This window comes from Rissa tridactyla, chromosome 24, assembly GCF_028500815.1.
Source record: "Rissa tridactyla isolate bRisTri1 chromosome 24, bRisTri1.patW.cur.20221130, whole genome shotgun sequence".
NCBI classification, from domain to species: domain Eukaryota; kingdom Metazoa; phylum Chordata; class Aves; order Charadriiformes; family Laridae; genus Rissa; species Rissa tridactyla.
This window is the reverse complement of record NC_071489.1, coordinates 1042601-1067922: the sequence shown is the minus strand read 5'-3', so window position 1 is coordinate 1067922 and position 25322 is coordinate 1042601. Positions and strand designations below refer to the sequence as shown.

At 45.9% G+C, this 25322-nt stretch overlaps 2 protein-coding genes across 2 annotated transcripts; both read right to left on the bottom strand.

Annotated features, from left to right (window-relative positions):
• Positions 1-669: 669 nt before the first annotated feature.
• Positions 670-2919, bottom strand: HOXC11 (homeobox C11). The gene is made up of 2 exons (XM_054183189.1): positions 2244-2919; positions 670-902 (listed from the first exon to the last, which is right to left on the bottom strand). The coding sequence occupies exons 1-2, from the start codon at positions 2917-2919 to the stop codon at positions 670-672; spliced, it is 909 nt and encodes a 302-aa protein (XP_054039164.1).
• An 18734-nt stretch (positions 2920-21653) lies between these two features.
• HOXC12 (homeobox C12) lies at positions 21654-23217 on the bottom strand. Its single transcript, XM_054183274.1, has 2 exons — positions 22653-23217; positions 21654-21892 (listed from the first exon to the last, which is right to left on the bottom strand). Exons 1-2 carry the CDS (start codon positions 23215-23217, stop codon positions 21654-21656), a joined length of 804 nt encoding a protein of 267 aa, XP_054039249.1.
• Positions 23218-25322: the final 2105 nt, after the last annotated feature.

Sequence of the window (25322 nt, the reverse complement as noted above, 5' to 3'; positions counted from 1 at the left end):
ACCGCAGAGAATATATATATGGATATATACGCACACGCTCCCGGATATATATATGCATATATATATTTTTAGAGGGAAAGGGTGGATGGAGGAGGTGGAAATGATGATCTGCCTTAGAACAGAGATGAGCGGGGTGGGTGTGAGTGTGCACACACGCGTATGAGGACACACATGTCTGTGTGTGCACTCACACACTCACACACACACACACACACACACACTCACCCCAGATGAAGTGATTTGATCCTACAGGGAGACTTTGGCCGCTCTTGTGATAACACAGCTGCATACCGAAATCACCGGGGTAGCAACACACAGTACTGCGATTTATTCAACTGGACAGGGTGCCTAAATAATAACAACACCAATAAAAATAATAATAATAATAAAAAAGGAATTCCAACCTGTTCAGGCAAAAAAAAAAAAAAAAGAAAAAAAAAGAAAAAAAAGTTAAATAAAATGTTCATGGAATCCAAGTCCTTGAAGCGGGAACTGAAAGAAAATCTCGCTCCTTTTGTTACTCAGCACTGTCCCAGACATAGAAATATAAGTAACGAAAAGGCTTAAACTTTGAGGTTGCTTTGTCGACTCAAAGGGCAAACCCATGCTCGCAACTGTTCCTCCTCAATACACAGACATTTCACCAGCAGAGGGGATTTCAAAAGATGTTCACAACAAGGGATTTCCAGAGAAATACTGCAGGCGGTCTCTGCTTAATTTTTTTTCTTTCATTCTTCTGTTCTGAAACCAAATTTTAACCTGTCGGTCAGTGAGATTTAACATCCTAGACAACTGGAGCCTTTTTTCTTTGTTTATATAGACATTGAAGAAAAATTCTCTCTCTAGCTCTCTGATCTGGAATTTCGAATAGGGGCATCTCTTCTTCCTCGTTCTGGGAGCACCTTAAAAGAACCAGAAGGCAGGGTAAATATCCTAAGGAAACACAAGACACAGACCCATCTTCCCAGCTCGGTAGGAGCAGATAATAACTCCAGTTATTAATGCGGGGGGGGGATATCTTCCAGCAGTTCGCCTATTGTTAGGGGTAGCAGAGGTGAGGTTACGCAGGGTCTTAAGGACCGTGGTGTAATTATTTTCCCACTGCACGGGGCTTAACGCAGGCACATGCAGACATTTTTTTCGGTGCTGATAGGTTATTTTTATTTTATTTTATTTTATTTTAAATAAAGAACAGCCTGGGAGTGGAGGCAGCAGGCTGCTGGAGCAGGGTTTAGAGAGGCTGGAAAAAAAAACCCAACCCCACGCTCAGCTGCAAATCTGTTATCTGTATAGAAACAGCATGAGCAAGGTTGGAATTAGAGGAACTAGATATTATGTTCCGCATAAGTTTCTGATTAACTCCAGTCCTCGCCACACACGCAAAAAGGAATCAAAGTAAAAGAGAACTCAGCATCTGAGCTGCAAAAGGGGACTTGCATCACGAAAGCAAATAGGGAAACAAAACAACCCTCCCCTCTTCCCAAAAGAGCCCCACGCTGAACGCTAACTTGCAAAGTTGCCTGGATTCTGCCTTTAAAAAAAAAAGCTTCTCTAAGACTGCCCAGAAAAACTGAGTGCATGCAAAAAAAAAAAACCAAAAACACAAAACCCAAAAAAACCCAACCCAAACCAAACAACCCAGAAGACCCAAGCAAATAAAACCACGTAAGTAAAAACCCTTCCTGACAAAAGCTGGACGCTCCACTAGGCTTGGAGGAGAATAAATGCCACTTTAAACAGAGGAGTCGAAGAAACCGCTCAGCTTTGCCTGCGAATTCGGCACATTTCCCCCTTAGCACTGCACCCCCACCAAGAGAAAAGACTCAACATGCAGTTTTAATTAAAAAAAAAAAAAAAAAAAAAAGCCCCAAACATTTTGCATGCATCCTAATGCCTAAAAGAAAGCACAGGCAGCTAAAGTAGTGTTCTGCCCAATTGCCTTTTACCCTCAGCAACCCGGGACCAAATCCTTTTAAAATGCTCATGTAAGTTCATGATCAAAGTTAATATTTGTCACGATGGTGTGCTTTTAAAATTTCACAGACTCTAAGATACTGTGTCTGCGCCTAACATCTCCATTTTTTTCAAAGAGCTTTTCCCATCGTAAAAATTCTTCTCGTTGGAAGAAAGAGCTTTGTAGGTTATAATAAAATCCTTTGAATGCTTATAAAACTCCACATAAAATTTGACCGACAAAACACACGGGCTAGTCCCTTAACCTTTCCATTTACTGCTCTACCTACTCGAATTGCTGCTTTTGCTTCCTTCCTTGGTGACAGAAGAGGACGAGGCTGAAGACCCTGGGTTTGTGTTTTCCTCCTCATCTTCCGGGTCTATACCTTGCTCTCCGCGGGATGACAGTGCGTGGGGTTGGGACTCTGCCTCCACTTTGCCCTCACCCTTCTGCAGGCAGGTCTCAGTCGGATTTTCCGCCCCGCAATAGGCATTTTCGAAGAAGCGGTCGAAACCTTGGGGCAAGACAGTGTTTTTGTTCATGCTGGTGTAGAATCCCGTCGATGCCGGGTGGTTGGAGCTGGGGTGGTGGTGGCTGTACACGCTCTCGTTTTTCATTAGCATTTCGGTCATGGTGGAAGGCGGGATGCACTCTCTATGCATCAGATCTTCTGCGGAATAACACGAGGCGTAATTGCTTCGGTGGTGCCATTTACTTGAGGGGTCTAGACCATAGGAGACCTCTCGCACGGGCTGCACTTGCGAGAGGTTGGTGGAGTAAGGGTAGGAGATTTGGCGAGAGGGGGCCTGTGGCAAGAAAGATGACACAGTTGAAAATTCAGGGACGTAATAGGTACAGCTGGGGAGGTAGAGATTAGAAGCGCAACCTGCCCTTTCTCCAAACTCAGCGCTCCTCTCCTTACGCGACTGGGAGCAGAAGTTGCCCAGGTTCACCGAGTTAAACATCTTTCTCCTTTTCTTGCTCCTATAGCTAGATGTTTTGGATCCGATGTGCGGAGGGGAAAAAATTTGGGAAGGCGAGATGACGCGCTATCCGTCTTAGTCGCTCCGGAGGACACGTGATCCAAAGTAGATATTGTCATATATCAGTTTGGAGCACTTAGATGCGTAGGAGTGGTTCACTTAGGTAAGATCTCAGAGGTTCAAACGATTGGTTTGCAAACACCGCAGAAACATTATGAAAATCAATTGCAGATTTGTATTCATTTTCCCGAAGGCACACCCCTTGTAAGCATTCACAGCAGAACAAGTACAAGGGGTGGCTTGTGAACTTGCTGCTTTTTTTTTTTCTCCTTGCCTCTTTTTTTTTTTTTTTTTTTTTTTTTTTCCTCCTTTCCTCCTCTCCCCTCCTCTCCTTCCTATTCGGATTCTGCTTGCTGCTTTTCAGCAGGGTTTGGAGACGGGGTGGGGGCGATTCGGGCTGGGGAAGGGGGGTGGGGGGGAGAGAGGGAGGGTCTTACGGGCTCGAGCGGTGTTTTTCCACCCTTTTTTATTTTTTTAAATATTTTAATTACGCTGATTATTATAATTTATTATCGTGGCTATTTCTATCCTTAGACGTGTTCCTGAATAGGCTGTAGGTAGCTCAATAAAATCGCTGGAGATGCAGAAGTAAGTTTTCCAACATTTCTCCAAACCTTCCTGCAGGCGGGAATGCCCAGCTCTTCCTACAGCTGGGCTGCTAAATTATAAGTAAATCTCTATCTATCTCTCTATCTGGGAGTGAGGGGGTTGGTGCTAATTAACAAGCTTCTAACATACGCTAATTATGTTGATCTCTATGTGCACATCAACTATACATCAACCAAGTTGGCATGCTTTATGGCGAATATACCATTTAGGCAATGACAGCGTGCGGGGGGATCGTGTAAAGTTTCCAACTTTAAAGTTAAAGCAGGCCTGGCTTAATGACTTTTGATATCGAATTAGCGATATATCAAGGAATAGAACAAATGAATTAAGTCAATGTCTAATAAATATTCGAAAACCTCCTTTAATGTTCGGTTAAATATTTATTACGTAAGAGTGGCATATTGAATATTTAATGCAATTGTTTATTGTCAATCAATGAATGTACTTTCAGCGATACCCTCATCATTTATTCTTCCAGCTGAATTAAAAAAGATATTCTTATTAAAGTCATTCGTCTTCTATCCCTTGCTCCGGGAGCCTCCTCTTTCTCCGTCCTTCCGCATTTTCATACGAAAAAAAACAGGGATGCCGAGGTGCTGCCAGATATTTTCCGAGTTTTGCAAAGAATTATTAAAAAATAGCTGGGGGGAAAAAAAATAATTAAAATTCTCTTCTGCAAAGGTGCACCTGAAGGACGCGTAACTTCCGCGGTCCTAGGCTCCGAGGGGTTATCCCGCCGCCTTTAAATAGTCTTGAAGGAAGAAAATTGCCTGCAACAATTGGGCTCTAATCGGGTTTTCACCTGGATTAAAAATCATCTGCCTGAGGTGGAAAAGATTTCTCTGCCGAACAGAGGTGGCTGCTTCCATCTAGATATGAAAATATTGTAGCGCATCCCCCCTTTTTCGTCCTTTTTCTTTACAAGATGCCACTTAGGCATTCCCTTGAATGCCCCCCCTTGAATTATCACTTTTAAAACACACAGTAAAAGGAAGAATAAATAAAAATATTGACTTGTCCACGCCTAAACCCCAACTAAACTCCATCATGGGATCTATTTGGTGGTGGGCTGAATCCACCGAACAAAAGTAACGCACCAGGAGAGAGGGAGACGCTTTTGGAGAGAGGATCTTGTCAAATCGAGTTGCAGCCAATTCACACCGCAAGAAGGAAAAAAGGCAAATCTCAGCATTTAAAGCACTGAGCCTTTAGGAGCAGAAAAAGCCTCGACGGCTGCCGTGTTTTCGCTTTGCTCCCCGAAAATAAAAAAAAAAAAAAAAAAAAGCATAAATTCGCCCGAAAATAACCAATTCACGAACAAGGAGCGTCAGAGGGTCCCAGCCCAGCTCCGGGATGTTCCCCTTGGTGCTGAGCATCCCTGGGCAGCTCCTTTTGCACTTCGCTCTTCTCTATTTAATTTTATTTAATTTGCTAACCCCCAACCTGCTCTTTGCATTTTAACCAGGGGGGTTGTTTCATTCCTAGGCGAGACGTAGAGAAACGAGGAGGAAAACGCACCTCGGGCAACCGGACGGGGGTTGTAGCCTCTGCTAAAAATATAAATATCCCGCAATTCTGCAGCAATGCAAGAAAAAAAAAAAGAGGGAGAAAAAAGTTGATTTTCATGGAAGAAAACAGCCTCGCAAGTGCGTACCTTGCAGCCGAACAGGGAGCAAAGGATTTCAAGACGCCTGAGCAAAAAAAATACAGTGGGTATTTCAGCAGAGCTTTCCAAATTATAGGGCTTGTCCGGCGGTGTGCTCGGATTTTTATCTATTTATTAGGAAATCTCGAAGGGAAACATGGCGGCTTCACATGCTCTTCCCCACTTTGAGCCTTCTTCATCCCCCTCATGCAACAACGCACTCCCGATCATTCATTCTCATTAATTTCTGGTGGGTGTGTGTGTCGTGTCCCCCCCGCTCCTTTCTCTAGCTTTGTATTTTCTATTTCAAAAGCCGTTCTCATAAAACCCTTTTTATAAGGGATCGGGGCGTGTGAGTCTCTCTGAATGCGGGTGTGTGGAGATAGAGATATACACACATATAAATGTGTCTGTAATCCCAAAATGAGCTGTGTTTTCCTCTCTAATGCACTGTTTGGCTGATGACTATATATATATATATTCATCATATATATATATATATATAGGGCCAAGAACTCTGGCTGCAGAGACGGATTTCTTCAGGTTTGTAATCTGCCCTATTTTATGACTTGGACGTCGTTTTGGGCAAAACTTTTAATTAAAGTGTCAGCGATCTTTTAACTTGGCTTTTTATGGACCAATATTAATACTAACTACAAACTAATAATGTTAAGCTATTGTTTATGAGCGTAATTATTTTTTTTTTCCCCCAATTCCCTCCTGTTTGCAACCTGCGTGGAGGATCTTCTCCCTCCGATTAAAAGAGGAAAGGCTCTAAAATATCCATTTTTTGTTCTGTTTATTCCAATCCTGATTCCATAGGAAGGCTGTAGGCGCGAAGCTTTGCATCCAGGGAAGGAATTAGAGCGTGTTGTTGAAAAAAAAACAACACCCAAAAAGCTTCTTAAACCCCAAACAAAGCCCATACACCCCCCAAAAAGCCCCCTAACACAACAGCAAACAAGAAAAATCCGTGTGGCATAAAACCCGCCGTCTCTCCTCTAGGTGCGTGAATAATTTATTGCTCTTCGTAGGTAAATACATCTAAACCGAGCCCTGGTGTCGTTTTGGTTTTTAAACCCAGTTTAAAGGATGGGATTTGCCTGCTTCCTGCAAGGAAGGAGAGAAGAGGCAGCTGTGGAGTCACAGCACTTGAATTTGACCACCAAAGTGACCACCATAAAACGGAATGAGGGCTGGCGGCTCGCATTCCTTTTGGTTGCCCTTAAAAAAAAAAAAAAAAAAAAAGAAAAAAAAAAAAACTTTAAGGCATAGCCTAAAAGCATCCAGAGCGTTTCAACCTCTTCATTTTTTTTTTTTTTTGGAAAACCTGCTTCATTTCCCAGCGAATGGGAAAGGTTAGAGCGTGGAGGGGGGAAATTAAAGAAAAAAGCTGTATTTTTGCTCTTTAAAGGGGAAAAAAACCCACATCTAGGGGAACCTGAGAAGGGGGGAGGTAAGGTCTGATTTTGTTGCTTTTGATATCACTGTGTCTATAAGATGAAACTGCCCCGTCTTGAAGATGTTTTTCCCACCTTTATTTAGTTATTTCTCAGGCAGAGGGAAGGAAAAGGAGGCGGCAGCACCGAGCTCATCGCTCCTTGTGCCTCTTCTGCAATTAAATATATATACAAGTACCCAGCTTTATCCTGGCATCTCAGCCGGAGACTTCTCTCTACTCAAATTGCCCAGCAGAAAAAGGAAAATGCAAGGAGAAAAAGAATTCCAAGCCACCCCCCTCTTTGCTCCTGAGTCCGCACTCATTTGCCTGATATAATGCAAACACTTAACACATTTAACAGCGTTTTCAGCAGGCGAATAGGCTCAAGGCTTGTAAGATGTGTTTTGTGTTACTAACATGAATTTTAAGGGGATGTTAGAGGCATTTCGTGACCAAAAAACATTGTAGCAATTGTACCAAAATCAAAAACTTGGAGTTGTGAAAGTTGGCTTTAGCTGATCTGTGTAAACATCTGAAGTTATATTTTGATTTAGGTTAATCCTGTACTTGAACTCTTCTCAATAAATCATTCCTCTTTTTTTTTTTCTTTTTTCCCGCCCAGTGGGGAGAGAAGATATTATTTTTTTCTCCTTCGCCCCCCAAGCTGGAGTTCTCTGAACGCAATGTAAATTCGTTAGCAGCCTCCCACCTTCGGCCCAAACCTTTTTTGTAAGTATTGCCATAAAGAAGCCTTTGTCCGAGCCTGTACAGTAGGGAAACTACCAACTGGGGGGTGGAAAAGGGGAGTGAAGGGGGGAGAAGAAAAGAAAAAAAAAATAGAAGATAATAGATTTTATATCAACCCGGCTTAGCACGTTACCCACTGCTACTTACTGTGCTCTCAAGATATCGGATGCATTATTTAGACCCTGAATCTTTCCCTATTTCAGCCGGTTGATCAGAGTTTGCTTTGTCTCCTGATTATTTTTTTTGGGGGGGGGAGGGGGGAAGGAGTTTTTCCAACCTACATGGCTAACCTGTGCCCACAAAGGCATTCTGAGGGGGTGCAAGAAGCACTTCTTTAGCAGCTGCACCTCCCGGCAGCTGCAGAGATGGGCTTTGCTTTTGCTAAATAGGCTCCAACTTCTGATGTCTAATGACTTTGGCCTATCAGATGTTCTCAAAGTGATTTTTCCCTCCCTTCCACGACGGGACTACAATTACTTCCTCGGATGGACTTCAAAAAAAAAAAAATCCAAGAGAAAGAGGAAACTCAGGCCAGTAAACAGATTACTAGACACCGCGTATGTGTACAGGAAATCTGAAGGGAGAGACAATAGCTACAAGTGGGAAGCGCTTGGAAAATATTATTGTCCCCAAATGGCAAAGATAAATTTAATTGGAGGGATGCCAGGCTGCGAAAGAAAACTATATAAGCTGTGAACAATTCAAAGGGGAAAAAAATGACTTAGATCTCTCTAGACCTGAGCTGCAAGTTCAAAATCATGTGGACTTAATCAAGATAAAAGCAGATTGAACTATGCTTCCCAACCGCAGGCAAGGCTGGGACTGTCTGGGATAAAAATGTGCGGCGGGTGTCGGATTCAAATAGAAGTGATGCCGAAGAGGCGTTAAGAAGAGTTGGGCTTAATAATAACCAATATAACCAACGCTTGGCCGGTCGGCCTTCCCACTAATTTTAATTTTCTCATCAAGCCCCGGGTCCTTCCCCGCCTTATCCACAGCTGAGGCCGGGGGAATAGCAACGCCTGCGTGTTTCCATCTATTTATTTACTTTCTTTTCCTCTGCACAGCTCAGTTGCGGGGGGCTGCTGAAGCATGTGAAAAGGCGAGGTTTGGGGAATTCGAGTAAAACTTCACAGCGTGCTAAAGCCGCTCCTCGGGCCGCTGCGAAATTCAGCCCAGAGGAGGCAGGAAACCCAGAGGAGCTCGTTAAGCAACACCTATTTCTATTCCACAGCCTCCTTCTCTTTCTCCCCTCTCCGCTCCAAACCTCTAAAAATCCTTATTTAAACACAAAGGAAGACATATAAAACACACCCAAACCTTAAAAAAAAAAAAAATTCCTTTATTCGCCAGACATTCCCTCTTGATAACTTTAGCAGCGCCACGAAAATGTGTAAAACCGTGTAAAAAGTCGGAAATTGTGGCGGGGAAAATGTGTTTTCTGTTGGGTAACCCATTTATTAGGAAAATAGCCCCGAAATGCAAAGTTCAATATAGAAGGTGGGCGGCTAATCCTCCCCAGCCTTATTAAAACCGCACACACGTTTGCATGCGTGGTATTTAATCCTTAAATACTCAGGAAATCATTTCCAAGTATTGCACTTTAATACTTTGGCTCCCGCGTGCCCCCCTTTTTTTTTTTTTTATATATATTTTTCCCCCAACAGATGTATTTCCTAGCACCTAGATGTATTTCCCTCCGATAACCATTGATCAAAGGCGAATCTCAACAGTTTATGGGGATAAACTTCAATAATTCGCAATTGAGGGCGCGACGGCGCTGGGCTCTCTCTTCCATCCCCGCATTAATCAGAATAAAATGAAGCAAAATCCTTCAGCTGCTTCACGGGGTGACATTTTCCAAACGTATAGCCAGCTTTTGGAAGATAAATGCTGCCGGCGGAGGAGCGGGAGGTAAAAAATGCCTGTGTCTCCCCCTCTCCATCTACCTATGGAGCTAATGTATATATATACCTGCCTTTCCATATGCCTTTCGCCTAGAAAATATGCCCCCCGCATCCATCTCCTCTTGTCGGTTGGAGAAGCAGGGGAATTGGGGCACAGAAATCCCTTTTAAAGAAGTTGGTTTACTCTATGCAGAATAAAAAAATGATATTCGCATCTTTACCTTCACCGGGGATGAGCATTTTGTTGGTGCCATACTCAGTTGAAATGAATATATATGTAAATTAATGTAGCCGGAGTTCTCCTTTAATAAGGTACCGGCTTTAAAATACCTCATGTATTGAGAGCAGATAAATTATGAATTAAAAACCTGTCCAATAATCGGACTCTTATCTAATCCCTCCTTCTGCTCCCTCCGTGTATCTTTCTTTCTTTCTTTCTTTCTTTCTTTCTTTCTTTCTTTCTTTCTTTCTTTCTTTCTTTCTTTCTTTCTTTCTTTCTTTCTTTCTTTCTTTCTTTCCTTCTTTCTTTCTTTCCTTCTTTCTTTCTTTCCTTCTTTCTTTCTTTCCTTCTTTCTTTCTTTCCTTCTTTCTTTCTTTCTTTCCTTCTTTCTTTCCTTCTTTCTTTCCTTCTTTCTTTCCTTCTTTCCTTCTTTCCTTCTTTCCTTCTCTCTTTCCTTCTCTCTTTCTTTCTCTCTTTCTCTCTTTCTCTCTTTCTTTCTTTCTTTCTCTCTTTCTCTCTTTCTTTCTTTCTTTCTTTCTTTCTTTCTTTCTTTCTTTCTTTCTTTCTGTCTCCTTCCTTCCTTCCTTCTTTCCTTCTCTCTTTCTTTCTCTCTTTCTCTCGCTCTTTCTTTCTCTCGCTCTTTCTTTCTCTCGCTCTCTTTCTCTCTTTCTCTCTTAGAAAATTGGGACTCTGCAGCGCGGGCAACTCTGAGCAGAAATAGTAAGTTATTTGCTCTTACACCATAAATACGCATAGATCTTTATTCATTGCTGTATTACACCCATATATGCATTCTGATTGAATATTTCTATGGATTTCCGTCCCGCAGAGCATAGATTTGCTTAAATAACTCTATAATTTTCTCTTCATATTAAATGAGGTCAAGTATATGCAAAATTGGCTTCTCCATTACACTAAATCTCCTTCCAACCTTTTCAGCTCTGGGTATTCGACACAGTTATTTCTTTTATCCTTGGAGTAGACCCTAAGGCAGAGATTTAATACTTTTTTTTTTTTTCTCGCGGAAGTGGAAAATAAAGCAAAGTGGAGCCTTTTTTTCCTCCTCTCGGTGTTTTTGGGGGCCGCGGGGAGCCGGGCCGTGCGGGGAAGCCGGGCTGCGGCACCGGGCGATGCTCGGTCCCCTCGCAGGGTTACGGGGCTGCTCAGACGGTCATTGTCACATCTAGGTCACATCTCCGTGACCGGAGGGGGGGACCCCATCGCCCCCTACCAAAGATCTGCCTGTTAGAAGAGAAAGAAAGAGCAAAAAAAAAACCCTGAAAAAGGGAAATATCCACATTTTCAGGGGTGTCGTCCCCCCTGCGGGCGCGGCTCGGCACCGGCAGCACCCGCCGCTCGCAGGGGGGGTGTGGGATTTGGAAATTTGGGGTTCAGGGTGGGGGGACAGTGGGGTACAAAGGCACAAACTCAGTCGTGGCGACAGTCCCCTCCCGACCAAGCTTTTGCCTCTTTCTGCCCTTTTCCCACGGCCCAGGCGCGGTGGGTTTGGGCGATTTCGCCGTTTCGGGTGCGTTGAGTTGCCTTCTCTTAGTTTTTTGGGGTTTTTTTTAGGTCCCCCCCTCCCCATTTATTTTTTTTTTTTTTTTCTGGAATTCAAAGGTTCGGGGTGAAACCAGCGCCGGGTGGGGTGAGGAGAAAAGGAGGCAGGGGAAGGACAGCACCACGTATTTGCAAGGCAAGAGGTAAAGGGTTTTATCCACCCCCGCTAGAAGCCGACCCCCCTTTTCACCCCTTTCCCTGGGTTATTACTTATTTGTTATTAACCCTTTCCCCCCCTCTCTGCTCCCCCCCCGCCCCCCCCCCCCCCCCCGGACCAGCCCCTGCTCAGGCCTTTTCCAGGAGTCAAATACCAGCAGAAAGCAGCTTTGCCTACGCATTAAAATCCACATTATTTGACTCAATTTACCGAGCGCAGACAGCAGACGAGCTTGGCTCAACCCCAAATATCTCCTACACCCACCCTAATCCCCCCTCCCCCGACTTTTATTTAATGATTACCCCGCTATGCCCAATTTTTCCCCTCTTTGAGACAAAAAAATCCTGCCCTTCTCCCTCCCTCCACCCCCCTTTTTTTTTTCTTTCTTTCTGCCTCTCTCCTTACCGAGCGAACTTCATTGTTTTCTGGAGGAAATGGTAATGTTCAGACATTAAACCTTAATTGGGCTTTTCTTTATGATGTTTAATTTCCTCCACGGCAGACGGGTTTGCATCTTGCTGGGAAAAGAGGAGGGGAAAAAAAAAAAAAACAACAGAAAAAAAAAAAAACGAAGAAGAAAAAGGAGAAGGGGGGAAAGGCCTTGTCTGAAGTCTGCAGTCCAGCTTGGGGCGGGGGAGGGAAAGGATGAAAAAAAATCAGGATTTGGAGAAAAAGGCTCCATAAAAGCACACCCCCCCTATCCTTTGTTATTTCAGCACTTGGCTCTTCTCTCTGCCCCTCAGCGGAGGTGCGGGGGGGGATGGAAAAAAGGGGGTTTTTAATAAAAATCAGGGTTGCGGCATTGAGCGGGCAGGTCGCCGGCAATGGCATTGCCCGCGGGGCCGCGGCGGAGCGGCGCGGACGGGCCGCGGAGGGGAGGCTGGAGGCTTAACTTGACCTTCACTTTGCGAGGGGCGGCCCCCGCCCACCCAGACGGGCGGCCCCGACGGCTCCTCCCGCGGAGGGCAGCGCAGCGCGGGCAACCCTCCGCGGCCGCGGAGGCGGAGGGGAGGAAGGATAAAATCACGTAAAATAAAATATAATATGGGTTTTGGGGGTGTGTGTGTGTGTGAGGGTGAGTTCGAGGCAGCTCCTGTCCCGGAGCCCCCCCAAAAATCAAAAGTTGCAAAATGTATCTGCAATCTTGGAGGGACGGGGGCGGGGGGGGGGGTGGGGGTGGGTGAAGACAAGTTTATCCGCTGCCTAAAAGAAAATCTCATTTTAGTCAAGCAGACCCTCTCGCCTCGCCGAGAAATCCCCTTTCACCCCACCGCACCCCCATTCCCACAACCCGCCCCCACCCGCCCTTAGGGGCACCGAAAAATCCCACAGCACATTTTTATTTTTTTCCCCGACCACCTTTTTTTTTTTTTTTTTCCCCCCGGAATCCCCAAAATCCCTTTTCCCCTATTAAAAAAAAAAAAGGGGGGGGGGGACAACGCGGAACCGCGGCAGCCAACGCGGCTCCTCTTTGCAAATAGGTATTTTCTTTAGCCACATTCGGGAAAGGAAAAAAAAAAGGAAAAAGAAAAAAGAAAAAAAATAAATCCATGGTAGAGCCATTTCATTGGGTTAGGGGGATTTTTTTTTTTAAAGTTTGAGGAGAGGTTCCTCGGACTTTGATGAATGCATTTTGGGGGGGAAAAAAAAAATAAAAATGAAGTGGTTGTGCAGATGTGTAACTTTGTCGGTGTTCACCCGCCTTTGTGTCTGTCTGGGGGGAGAGACAGATGCTTTATTTCACAGTCTCTCTATAAAGAGATAATTATATATCTAGTTATCCACCGGAGCAATAAATACTCTTCATCCACAATTACAGATGAAGATGGTTGGTTTAAATACCCATAAAGTCAATGTTTGGGCTCTGGCTGGAAGTTGAAAATGTGGGAATTTTTTTTTTTTTTTTTTGTGGGGTGGGGGGGTGGAGATGAGGTGTAAAGAACAACAGCGGGGGAAACTCCAAAGGAAAAGCCCTGTGGTCCCGCCAGCCCCCCGCCCCCCCCCCCCCAAATCAGCACAACTGGCTAAAAAAAAAAAAAAAAATCTCAATATTGCTTTAGGTGTCCCCCCTGGCCGTGGGTGCGATGAGTTGTCAGTCCTTGGCTGGGCGGGGGGGACACGGTCCTGCCTTGCTCCCCAGTTCCACACCGGGGCTCCGCACTGGGCTCTCCACTCCACGGGGGTGTTCACGTACAACCAACTCCCCCCGCCCCCCGAATTTATCCCCCCAGATCCCCGCAAAACCCCACGGGCTTTATTTTTCAGCCAAGAAAAAAAAAACCCTGGCCCACACCATCTATGAAAACACAACATTATAGGTTATTTCTGCCTTAAAATATTTTGATTTGAGGTATGTACGGCCTTTTCATTTTCCCCTTTTCCTTTTTTTCCCCCCCCTTCATTTTACCGGACGTGAAGCCCGGCCCGACATTCCTCATTGCTACCTTGGGTCTCACACTGTACTTTTCCATACCTAATTTTTTAAATGCTTTCTCCTTTAGCAGCGTCTCGGTCTCACCTCATAATAGTTTACTGGTTAATCATAAAAATAAAATGAATTTCCACACTCTCTGTAATTATCGACACTTCTCCACCCGACGTGTAGGTTTGGGAGGCACAGGAGTGTACTGGCTGCAAAAATGAATATTAATACGCTTTCCCTTTGAAATAAATTAATTTTGGCAAACGCTTTTATAATGAGATATCCTGATGGTTTATATGTTCTCTGTGGCGGTGTTTGGCTAACCCAAGCCTAAAATTAAAGCACAAACCCTCTTAAAAAATTACAGGTAGATTTTTAACGCGGATTTGAGGCACATGCTCTCATATTCCAGCCAGACCAAAACACGGGCTAAATGTGATTTACTCTGACTGCGGGAGATATAAGATTTCTGCATTTTTCTGGTACCAGAAAAGCATAGGGAAATAATATTTACATTTCCTCACTGACAAAAGCAGGCAAAATACTTTATTTTCCAAAATAGTCATTTTTTTTTAAACCTGAAATAGGGAGAAGAGAGAGCCCCCCTTCCCTTGAGTGGCAGAGAAGGATAGTTAATAGGAGATTTATTGGGGTGCGAGGGGAGCGTATCTTTATTTCCTATTTGAGCAACACGAAAATAAAGTCACTTAATGAAGTCTGACGCTAAAAAAAAAAAAAAAAAAAAAGAAAGAGTTTGTGGAGAGTCAACAAGACGCAGCCATTAGAAAATCCGCGCAATTTAGCCGCAGTAAGGAGTACAAGCCGACTGATCTTTTTATCTTTCTTATCCTTTTCATCTTTATTATCACTCTTGTTAACAACACCAATGAGACTGGATACATATATCTCCTTTAAATGCAGTCATCCATGGAGCCATTGTAGTTGCTAGCTACAGATATATTAATTAATTTATTCTCTCAACAGTAAAATATTGCTGTGTCTACTTGCTACCTACCAAGCAATAAAAAAGAGGCTTCCCCCCCCCCCTCCTTCTGCACTTCATTAGGCTTTACCTATAAGTTTCCATTTGAAATGATTTGCTTAAAACTAATTACTTGCGATGTACTTCATTTTCCTCTCGCAGGGTCTGGAAGGTTTCAAAGTGGGGTGGGTGGCCATATGCTGATAAATGCTGCTAATTATTCCCACTCTGTGTTTATTTTATATTTATGAACCCCCCACTCGGAACCAAACCAAGGCATTCTTCGGCAAGAACGCACTGGCATATTAATGATAAGGGGGCGGGGGGGGGGACACATGTGGCTGAAAACAGTCCCTATAATAGCACGGGGGAGGAAAGCAAACAGTTAATATATCACGGAATTAGCCAAAAGGACGGAGCCTGAGCCACACACAGACCGGGAGAAGGAAATCCAGTCATTCTTCTGGCTTTAATGGGAATTATTATATTTATTGTTAATTGCTGTAATACTTTAAGCTGCAAGCCCTGTAAAATGCAGCTGCGAGGGGGTACTTTGCTTTTGTCTGGTTTTGGGGGGACTTCGAGGGGTGGGTTGAGGCAGGAATGCCAAATATTTCCACGCATGGACACGGGAATCTCTAAAATGCTGGAGTGAAGCCCAAATCCTTATTGCGCTTATGAGTCCCAGGTCTCCCGTGTGGAACGCCACCAGCACCCACCGCCGCACCCCTAGGGCAATGCCCGGCAATTAAAGGTGCCCCCCCCCCAACCTCTCGCCTCCATCAACCTCCCCCCACGGCACCCACCCTCTTTTCACCTCTTTCTGCAGCTCCTTTTTGGCCAGGTCCGAAGGGGCTGGAGCGCAGACAAAGCCCACGCACACCCGCGGACACCTATACGCGCCCGCAGCCTATAGCGCTCCCTGCTATATAGGCTACGCCTTTATTTTTTATTTTGGGGGGCGTATAGGAAGGCAAAAAAAAAAAAAAAAAAAGACTTTCCAGGTCCCTCCCCTCCAGGCAAAAGCAGCAACCTGGGTGTCGGCAGCGTGGCCGAGTTTATTTTCTCCTACACTTTTAATTCTTCCTATTTTTCCTCCTAAACCGCCTCTGGGGCCGCCTGCGTTGGGGTGTGAAAACCCCGATTTGGCTGAGAAAAAAAAAAAAAAGCGCGTTGTGAGAAAACGAGGGGCGGGAGAAACTCATTTTGACTTTCTTGACCCGATTTTCGGTGTCGCTCGTGGATTGTTTGATTCAACTTTGCTTAAAGCGGCTCTTAATGGCTTTGAAATGAGCTGAGCGTTAAGTCGGGTCGGGTTTTGCAGGGGGGGTTCGAAGAAATCAGATATTTCTTCAGCACAAAGGTATCAAGAACATATCTCCTGGCTCAGGAAAAAAAATACCCCTTTTGTATTCCCGCTTTACGCATTCTATTTCCTATATTGAGCATACGCTGAAAGTACCGAAACAGGAATAAATCCCCCAAATTGACCCTCACGCATTAATATTCTCTACGATTTTTGCAGTAGCTGTGAAATAGCACCTCGGTCTTTGTCATTAACCGTAGAAATATTCCTCGCAATTAAAGAGATGAGGGTTTTCTCCCCTCGCTAAGGAATTCATTTTAAAGCCGGAGCAATGAAATACGCTGCTGAATAAAAGAAACCGGCCCAGAAATAATACAGATTTTATGGCGAAGCAACAATTTGTTCTATCCGCTCTCTGGTAATAAATAAGTTTTATCTATTTTCGCGGGTGTTCGAATGTCTTTGAAATCCAACTATTCCTGTTCAAGGTGAACCGCCTTACAATATATACAATTTATGTCACCCTATAGCACTCAGACCTGTTAGGCGTAATTCCTCCCCCTGCCCGTTTTCCTGCCAGATTGGTGCAGGGACATAGAAAGAAGGAAATAAAAGTGGACAAAAGTCTAACTTGAGTTCGCTTGTACAGCATACGTGTACGTACGTTCTCCCGGAGGAGGAGAAACAGAGGGGAAGTGTGTGCACCCGTGTTTAAAAAATAATAATAAAAAAAAAAGCAAAAAAAAAAGTAACTACTGCGGGAAAAACCGTGAATTTTCACGCTGTAGACACCCCAAGCCCTGCGGATTTCCCCCACTGCCGCTTCTTCATATCCCAAAGCCTAAATCTCTCTGAATGAGCGGTTGGGGTTTGCTGTAGGAAGGAAGAAGCAGAAACGGGGCCCATTCCTATAGAAATGTTTGCTTTCCTCCTTCCTCCTTCTCCTGTCCAAATCAAGCAGCTTCTGAAAAAAAAAAAAAATTAAACTGCTCAGGACTGGATAAATATTCTTGTAATTTTGGAAGACCCCAAGGGCACCCGTCCTTTGTTGGGGAATCCTGCCTGAGGAAGCCGGGAAAAAATATATTAATTTATCATAATCGCGTTCTTTTCGCAGAAAAAAATCAACTCTAGCAGGCTGAGGCTCGGGTCGGTGGCTTCCTGGGCGCCCAAACTGGAGGGTGGGCTAAACTGGGGGTTACTGGGCTTGGGGCTGGATAGGGCCAGGGCCCGGGGAAGGATCAGTAAATTTGCTGTAGACCACACCATGGTTTCCTTTGGCATTTCTTTAATAAAACCCCCTTATCGATCTTCTAAAAGCTTTTTCTTTTTTTTTGCTGCCTCGGCGAAGAGTATGGCATCTCCCCCGAAAGGAAAAAGCAGAGAATCCATTATATATAAATACCCGCTTGGAGAGAGATCGAGGAAATACATAATCTAATTTATTTAAATTGGCCTGACGGGGTGATTTTTTTCCCTCTTGTTAAATGAATTTGCCGCGAATTTACGCCGAAGAAACGCAATAACGCTGGTCCTAATAACCATAACCATAACAATAAGCATCAACATGCCCGAATCTAAACCCAGTCTAATATATTTCCAATTTAAGAGCTGCGCTTTCACGTCTCATTCCCATCTTAAAGCCGTCCCCAGGATTTCTTGGCCGTTCCTTCGGTATCCATAAGGAAATCCATCCCTGTAGCATTTCCCATACGTACACAGGGGCGGTGGGAGCCCCTTGGGCTGGGAGCTGCTTCCAGGAGAGGTCTAGTCCCCCTGTACCCTCCACCAGAGACAAAAGAATCCCAATTAGCCCATATTCAAGCTTCTTTACCAAAAAAAATAAAAGCCAAAAAAAAAAAGCACCTCGGTTGAGTTTTGCTTCCCATTAATGCTACGCGCACGAGCATAACTCTCATTAAACCAGCAATTTGGAGATTAACTTATGCTTCTTGTTTCCCCAGGATTTTTCTAATTATATTTAGAGCGACGCAGCAAGCGATATTTCTCTCCTTTTACAACGCATTTTACACATTCATTTAATTACTTTTTTTTTTTTTTTTTTTTTTTTTTACCAAAAGATGATCTACAAGCCACAGAAGGCAAGGCTGGCCAATATATTTTTTTTTTTTTTTGTTCCTCTTTTATTAACCTTGCAAGTTAATACTGATTTTAAATAGCAAACAGTAAATCACCAAGTAGATGTTTGGGCAATTTTATTTATTATCAAGAAATCACATAATAATACATTATTTTTTTTATTATTATTATTATTATTGTGAAGCGACTTTTTACATGACTATATAAAGCCAGAACGTGCTATAACAGACATTTGCATAGACCCTACATAGAATAGCTTGAGGTAAGAAACATTACATATGAACTCTACCGCGAAGGATGCATATTAACAACCGCGAGAACCTAGACTAAGGGGTACAAGCCGAAAAAACGATGCCACGAACACGGAGAACAAACACAGAACAAACAGAAATCCCACCGAGCCGCCTTTTTAAAGCAATCTGGAAGAGAATATTGCATATATTTTCATTTTCTTCGGCATTTTCTCTAGGGGTTGCTGCTGGTGTCTTGGCCTTTGTGTTGGGGAGGACGGTGGGGTTTTGGTGTGGGTTTTTGTTGTTTTTTGTAGGTGGTTTTTTTTTTTTCGGGGGTAGAAGTGCCCCTCGGTGGGTGAAGAATAACGAAACGGATTGATTTGTTTTTTGGGGATGGTGGGATTGAAATCCAACACAGCATTTCTGACATCCCACTGTAACTCACCCTCATTTCTGCCTTCCTCAGACTCCAGCCTCCATCCCCACCGCTGCCTCCGTGCCGGGGATGGGGGCGGGGGGGTTGAGATTGGGGGGAGGCGATTGGGAGCTCAGTTCAGCAAAACCTGGGTGGATTTGGTCCTTTTTCCCGTGGAATTACAACCCCCGCCCCCGGTCCCCACAACACTGCACAGCCCGAAGTCACCATCCGCGGAACCACTTCAGCCCCGCGACGCAGCGGCAAAGGTGCTCTGAAAACACCCAAAGCCACAACCAACCCCCCCCAAATCTCCCCCCCCTCCCGAATCTTCCCACCCCCCAAAAATCTCCCTTCCCCTCCCGCCAAAAATCTCCCCGAGACATTGCATTCCTCCACATCGCCCTCCTCTTTTAATTGCACATGGTGGAGCCGGAGCATCTACAGCTACATCTCTATATACGTGTGTTTTAACACATCCTAGGCTTTATTGCACAGCATCGCGACAGGCGATACCCTCCGCGACGGCTCTTCTGTGTGGGAGGAGGGGGCAAAAGGGGACCCTGGCCCAGAAGGAGGAGATGAAGGGGGGGTGTCTTTTCTTTGCAAAAAGCGGCGGAAGGAAATAAAGCTGTGACATTTCCCGGGTTGGGAATTTTAATTTTTTTTTTTTTTTTAAAGAAGGGGGGGGGAAATAAGGAGAAGCAGCCGGGGAAGGGATAGGGATGGAGGGAGGAGGGTCTGCTGGATGATCCTGCAGGAATAAAACCGAAGGAAAAGGCTCCTTTCAGCCCAGGGAGGCATTTTTTTTTTTTTTAAGGAGTCGGCTCCATCCTTTGCAGCTCGTAAATAAAAGCATTCCTCGGCGCTGCTGGTCATGACCATGAACGCGGGGAAGCGGGAGCACGTGGTGAGCATCCAGACTTCCCAGAAAACGCTGCTTTGCCATAAAATTAATCCCCCCTCCGATATAAAACGAATGGAGCAAAGCGCGGCGTGGCAAAGCACCGGGCTGCAGCACCGCCGCCCCCCTCTCCCCCTTCAACCTGAATTAAAAATTCCTCTTTTTGCCCCCATTTTATCCTGAATTACAAATTCCTGTGCAGGCAAAGCTCCCCAGGGCCCTAAACCTGCTGCTCCCCCCGTTTTACCCTCCCCTTCTCCCGGCCTCGCTTCTCCCCGACCTAAGTGTGCCTTAAAACACAGACCTGACGGGGAATCGCGAAAACTGGTGGGTTTTCTCCATGAAATCCCAGCACATGTACAAAGAAAACGCGCCGCATCCTACCAGGCCCCTCTCTACTGCCCTGAAAGGGAAAAAGCCAGGCAGGATTTTAGGGAGCCAACCCCCCCACACTCCACACCCCCACCCCCACCCCGTGCCCCAAAGAGACAAGTCCTATCAGGAATTTTTAAGGAGGTAAAGAAAACATCGCCCTTGCTAAAAACCTGCAGGTTTTTTTACCTGGTGCTCAGCTGGGAAAGGGAGACGTGGATGGATGAGATATATTTCCTTAAGAAAACCCCAAGCCCACAGTTTTTATAATTGAGAAAATAGCACCCAGGCGACAAAGCGCATCATCCGAGTTGTCCCAGGGAAGGAGAGATGCCACTCGCTCCGGCTCCAACAGGCGGTTATCACCGGAGGGTACAAAAAAGAAGGAATTTTTCTACCTATTTTCCTACGTTGTCATCAATAAACACAGCAAAACAGCATCCATGCTCCGTCAGTAGAGCTGTTGCAAAGAAACATCGTTTTTGTTTAAGAGGAAGGATAGGATTTTGGGGTAGTGCAGGGAAACGCTGTGAATTTCGAGAGGGGAAAAAAAAATCAATCTCCGAAAGGCTCAGTTTACGTGGAAGGAAATTCAGATTATTTTTTCCTGGGAGGGTTTTCTGGGGGGTGTGTGTGTGTGTGCGTGTGTGCGCGTTTTTCCTTCTCCTTGTGACATTCTGGCGTTGAGGACAACACCACCGCCTGCAGCAAAGCCTCGTATCTATAGGGACATAGTGTGATACACATACCTCATTTATTATATAGCTATATACCATATACACCGGATATATACACAGTCTTTGTTTCTCGCCTCTTCCTAGAGATCCTGATTAAGCCTAGAGATCCTGATTCAACCTAGAGATCCTGATTAGCCGCAAACCCTCAATTTAGACTGAGAAAAAACACATTTTGGGTCACACCGTGCACTGAAAAGAAGCTTCTTCCATAAGGATGCGGGGCAGGTCCTTTAAGACAACATTCCGCATTCCCTTCCCCCCCTTTTTAATTTTTTTTTCCCTAATCCTTTTTTTTTTGCTGTTTACTCCTCCCGCCTTCCCACTAAACACCAAACCAGCCCTAAACCCAGCGTGGCAGCCCAGGAGAAGGTCCAGGATCCACCCTCAGCACCCTCAACCCCGGTCTCGCCGTCAACCGAAGCCGGGCGGAGGTGGAAGCGGGGGCGGGGGCGGGGGTGGGGGGGTGGGAGCGGGACCGGCGGCCCCCGACGGCCCCGACGGTGCCCGGCGCTGCACGGAAACCCTACCTGTGCTGCTGGCAAAGGAAAAGCCGCTAAAGTCGCACTCAAAACCTCCCCTTCAGCCCGCCGAGCATCTCTGGAAGCCGTCTGTACCCCCGCGGTCCCGGTGGAGAAGATGCATTATTATTATTTTATTATTATTATTTTCTCTCGCTGTCGGGTTTCATATTTTAAGGGAAACTGGTTATTTATTAATATTCTTTCTTTATTCATTGATTTCTGGGAAGGGAGGGGTGGGGGGGATTAAGGGTGGTCAGGTAGAGTCCCGGGAGCTCGGGTGAACGCTAGACAGTCTATGTGGGATTTTTTTTTTTTGTTGGTTGTATTATTATTATTATTATTATCTTTTTAATACCCGACACGGACGCTTCTAAAACTTTAAAAGAAAGAAAGGGCTTGCTCTCTCAGGAGGAGTCTTTTCTTTTTCATACGCCGGTTCTGGAACCAGATCTTCACCTGCTGGTCGCTCAGGTTTAATCGGTCTGAGAGCTCCCTCCTTCTTTGGCGAGTAATGAATTCATTGACCATAAACTCCCCTTCCAGCTCTGCCAGCTGCAGCTTGGAATAGGGTTTTCGTTTTTTCCGGGACCGTGTGTGCATCGGGTACCAAGGAGCACCTGGCAAAGGGGGAGCGAGAGTTGAGCACTTGGCAAGGAAAAAGAAAAACCAACCCCCAACCCCCCCCCCCCTTTAAAAAAAGAAAAGGGGGCACCCGCAGCACCCTCTTCTGCACCTCTCCGCTGTCTCCCCGCTGTGGGGGCTTAGGGATGCTCCCAGCTGTCTCCCAGGGTGATGCGTAGGGCGGGCACAGGAGGAAGAGGAAGGGGAAGGTAGGGGAGCGTTATAACCGGTGCACGGAGCAAAGGACGCGCAGGGAGCGGGCGACAAACCCGGGACCCCCCTCGGGAATGGCTCCGGCCCCGCTAGCAGGGAGAAACCTGCACCCCATTGCCATCTTTGAAGGCTGTGGTGTTTTTTTAAGCATCCCCCCTCCCTTTCCCCCCCTTCCCTTAGGTAGACACACCTCTGCGATGTCCCCAAAAAGCCGCCCGGTCGCTCCGCCAGCCCTCCGCGCCGCGCAGGGATGCGCAACCACCACCCGACTCTCTCGCTCTCTCGCTCTCTCTCTTTTTTTTTTTTTTTTTTTATGGGATATTTACATGTTTATAGCCTTTTCTTTTAAAAGAAGCACCACCTAATAAAACATTAGGGATTTCGGTGCTACCCCTAGTGGTCTCAGCACACATAGACACGCCGCTGAGCCCATGAATTACACCACGAAGGAGCCCCAAGCCGGCAAGTTTCCAAGCAAACCCCCCCTTCCCCTCCTCACAAACGGCCCCGAGACCTCCCCAAACCCTTTATCCCGGGTCTTACCACCGGTGCCTAAAGTGCTGCCTTGATTCAGGGGGGACACCAAAGCCCCCGCTTCTCCGGTCGTGCCTTTATTCCCTTCATTGAGCAAGGACGAGCTGGAGTCTGACTCCAAGGACTGGCAGGACGGAGGGTCGTGGGGCACCGCCTCGCCGCTGGGATAGTCATATTTGCTGAAATTGCCCCCCATGCCATTGGGGAGGCCGGATTCGAGGGGCAGCAAAGCACTGTCCCTGCCCCTCTCCTCCCTCTTGAGCCCGCTGGTTTCCGAGCAAGTTTCCCGGTAATAACATTTGCTTTCCTCCACCCGGGCGAGGTCGCAGGCTCGACCGAAGGAAGGGTTAATGGAGACGGGGCTGCCCAGGTAGGGTTGAGGGTACCCGTTGCAGGGTTCCGAGGATGCCCAGGGCAAGGAGCAGACGTTATCCCGTCGGGGGTAAGAGAGGGAAGGCAAACCGGGCAGCTGCCCTCCGGAGGCACGGAAATTTGGGAAGTAGAAGGTGTCTCCCGTGTGGATGTTCACCAGAGGTCCCACAAAGCCGGGATTAAGGAGGTTGTGCTCGCCCATTTCCGCGGGCCTGACCGAAAGCTTCTACTTTATTGCTATCTGACATTAAACATAGTTAAACCGACGGCTCGGCCCCATTGGTCCGGGGGGGTCACGTGAGCCCCAAATTGCGCTGGAAGCGGGGGGGGGGGGGCCCTCCCCTCCCCTGGCAGCCGAGACAAAACACAACAGCAAGTTCCGCCTTTTTACGCCTTTTCTTCCCCCCCCCCGGCCTTCTTCACCCCCCCCCAATCATAAAAAATCATAAAAAATCCCATAAAGCATTTTATTAAAAAAAAAAAAAGGCAATGGCTCCCAGCGCTGGCTTGAGAATCGCGAAGCGCCCTAAAATGTCATATTTAGCATAAAGTAATCGATAGGCGCGGGTTTTGCCCCAAAACCGCTGCGCGCCCCTCCCCCGGCAACACTTCGGGGCCCGCCACCACCCGCAAAAGCGAGGCTGGTTCTCATTAATTAGCTCCTTTATTAACTAAAACAGTTCGAATTTACAATATCTCCCCAATAAATTACTATTAGATATTGTGTCATATAAAGTTTACGGGCTTTTTAAGGAGACGAATGATGGTGCCCGCAACAGGCTCATATTTACGCGCGGTGGGATGGGAGACTTGGAGGCTATTTGCGACCTTTTCTACTCTTTTTTTAATGTTATTATTACCATTTTTTTCCCCCCCGACTCCTTTCCGACTAGGTGGCTTTGTCGTGGGCTGGGGAAATGCAGCTTCTTCCCAGGCTCTTGCCACTCTCTCAAGAAGGGATGGAAGATTTTTTTTAATAATCCTCAATTGCTTTTATTAATGATCTGTGTCGAATAAAGCAGCCAGAAGAACACGACTATATACAGCCTTAATTTACCCGGTATATATTCCATATGCACCAAGGCGCGCGCACGTATAGAATAAATGTTCAAATCTCATTTCTTTTGCTTGGTTTCTGGGAAAGAATAAGAATTATAGTCTTCCCCCCTCCCCCGCCCCCAGTTTCTTTGCTCCCCACCCCTGGAAACAGAGGTACACGCAGACACTCACACACGGAGCTGGTTCCTCGCCACCTTATAGCAATATATTCTGCCCTCGTAACACCACAGAGCTCTTCTTCCCTCCCACCCATCGTCTTCTCCTGGTCATACTGAAAAGAGCTGCTGCAAAGGAATACAAGGCATGAAAAAAAAAAATCAATATTGGCTTCTTTCAGTGCAAAATAACCGCCTTGAGGAAGAAAAAAATGCTGGGAAAGGTGCATCGTATGGAAACCGGGAACACGCAAAGGGTGTTTTATTTAGATTTTTTTTTCCTGGGGCGGTTTTTTCCTCTTCCTTTTTTCTTTTTTCTTTTTTTTTTTTTCTTTTTTCCTTACTTCTTCCCTCCCCCTTTTTATTTTTTAAGAAAGCAAAATGCCCACCCCGTTTGCTGGATTTTTGCATGGCTTTGCATTCCTCTCTGCCTTAAGCAACTCCCCAGCGCTCCCCTTGCCAGGTTGACTCTGCAAAGTACCGTAAATATTCCTGTAGAGGTAAAACCGCTGCGCGGGGGCGGAGGCGCTCCGCGGAGGCTGAGCCGGGCGGGTGCAGCCGCACCTCCCCAACTGCTGCCTTCCCAGCCAGCAACCAACCTCCCTCACCGATATTTTGGATATTTCTCAAGCGTAACATCAATTCCCCCCCCCCCTCCATCCGCCTCATCTGGCAAAAACACTGGGGCTTCATCTTAAACCCCTATCCCAGCCCTGCAAGAAAAATCAGGTGCCGATAAAATAACTCATTTAGGTGCCTTTTCCCTCTTCCATGGACAGCTCCCGAAGGTGGAAAACCTATTTTCTATATTTCCCAACCCTTTTTCTCCCTGGCACATCTATGGATACGCTACATCCATCCCTCGCAGAGATACGTGCATACCTTCCTAGGCAGAAATACGACTACTAGAAATATTTTTGCTAGAATGAAAGTTTAGCCCTTTTTTTTTTTTTTTTTTTAAAACCTTGCCAAGGAATTTTTCTCCCTGCAGGTACAAGTGCAAAAGAAGCCGCTTGCAATTTCTCCAAGAGTTGTCTTCTCGCTGCTGCAGAAGAAGCGCTCGCAACGCTGGGCAAGCGTGGGGAGGAATAGT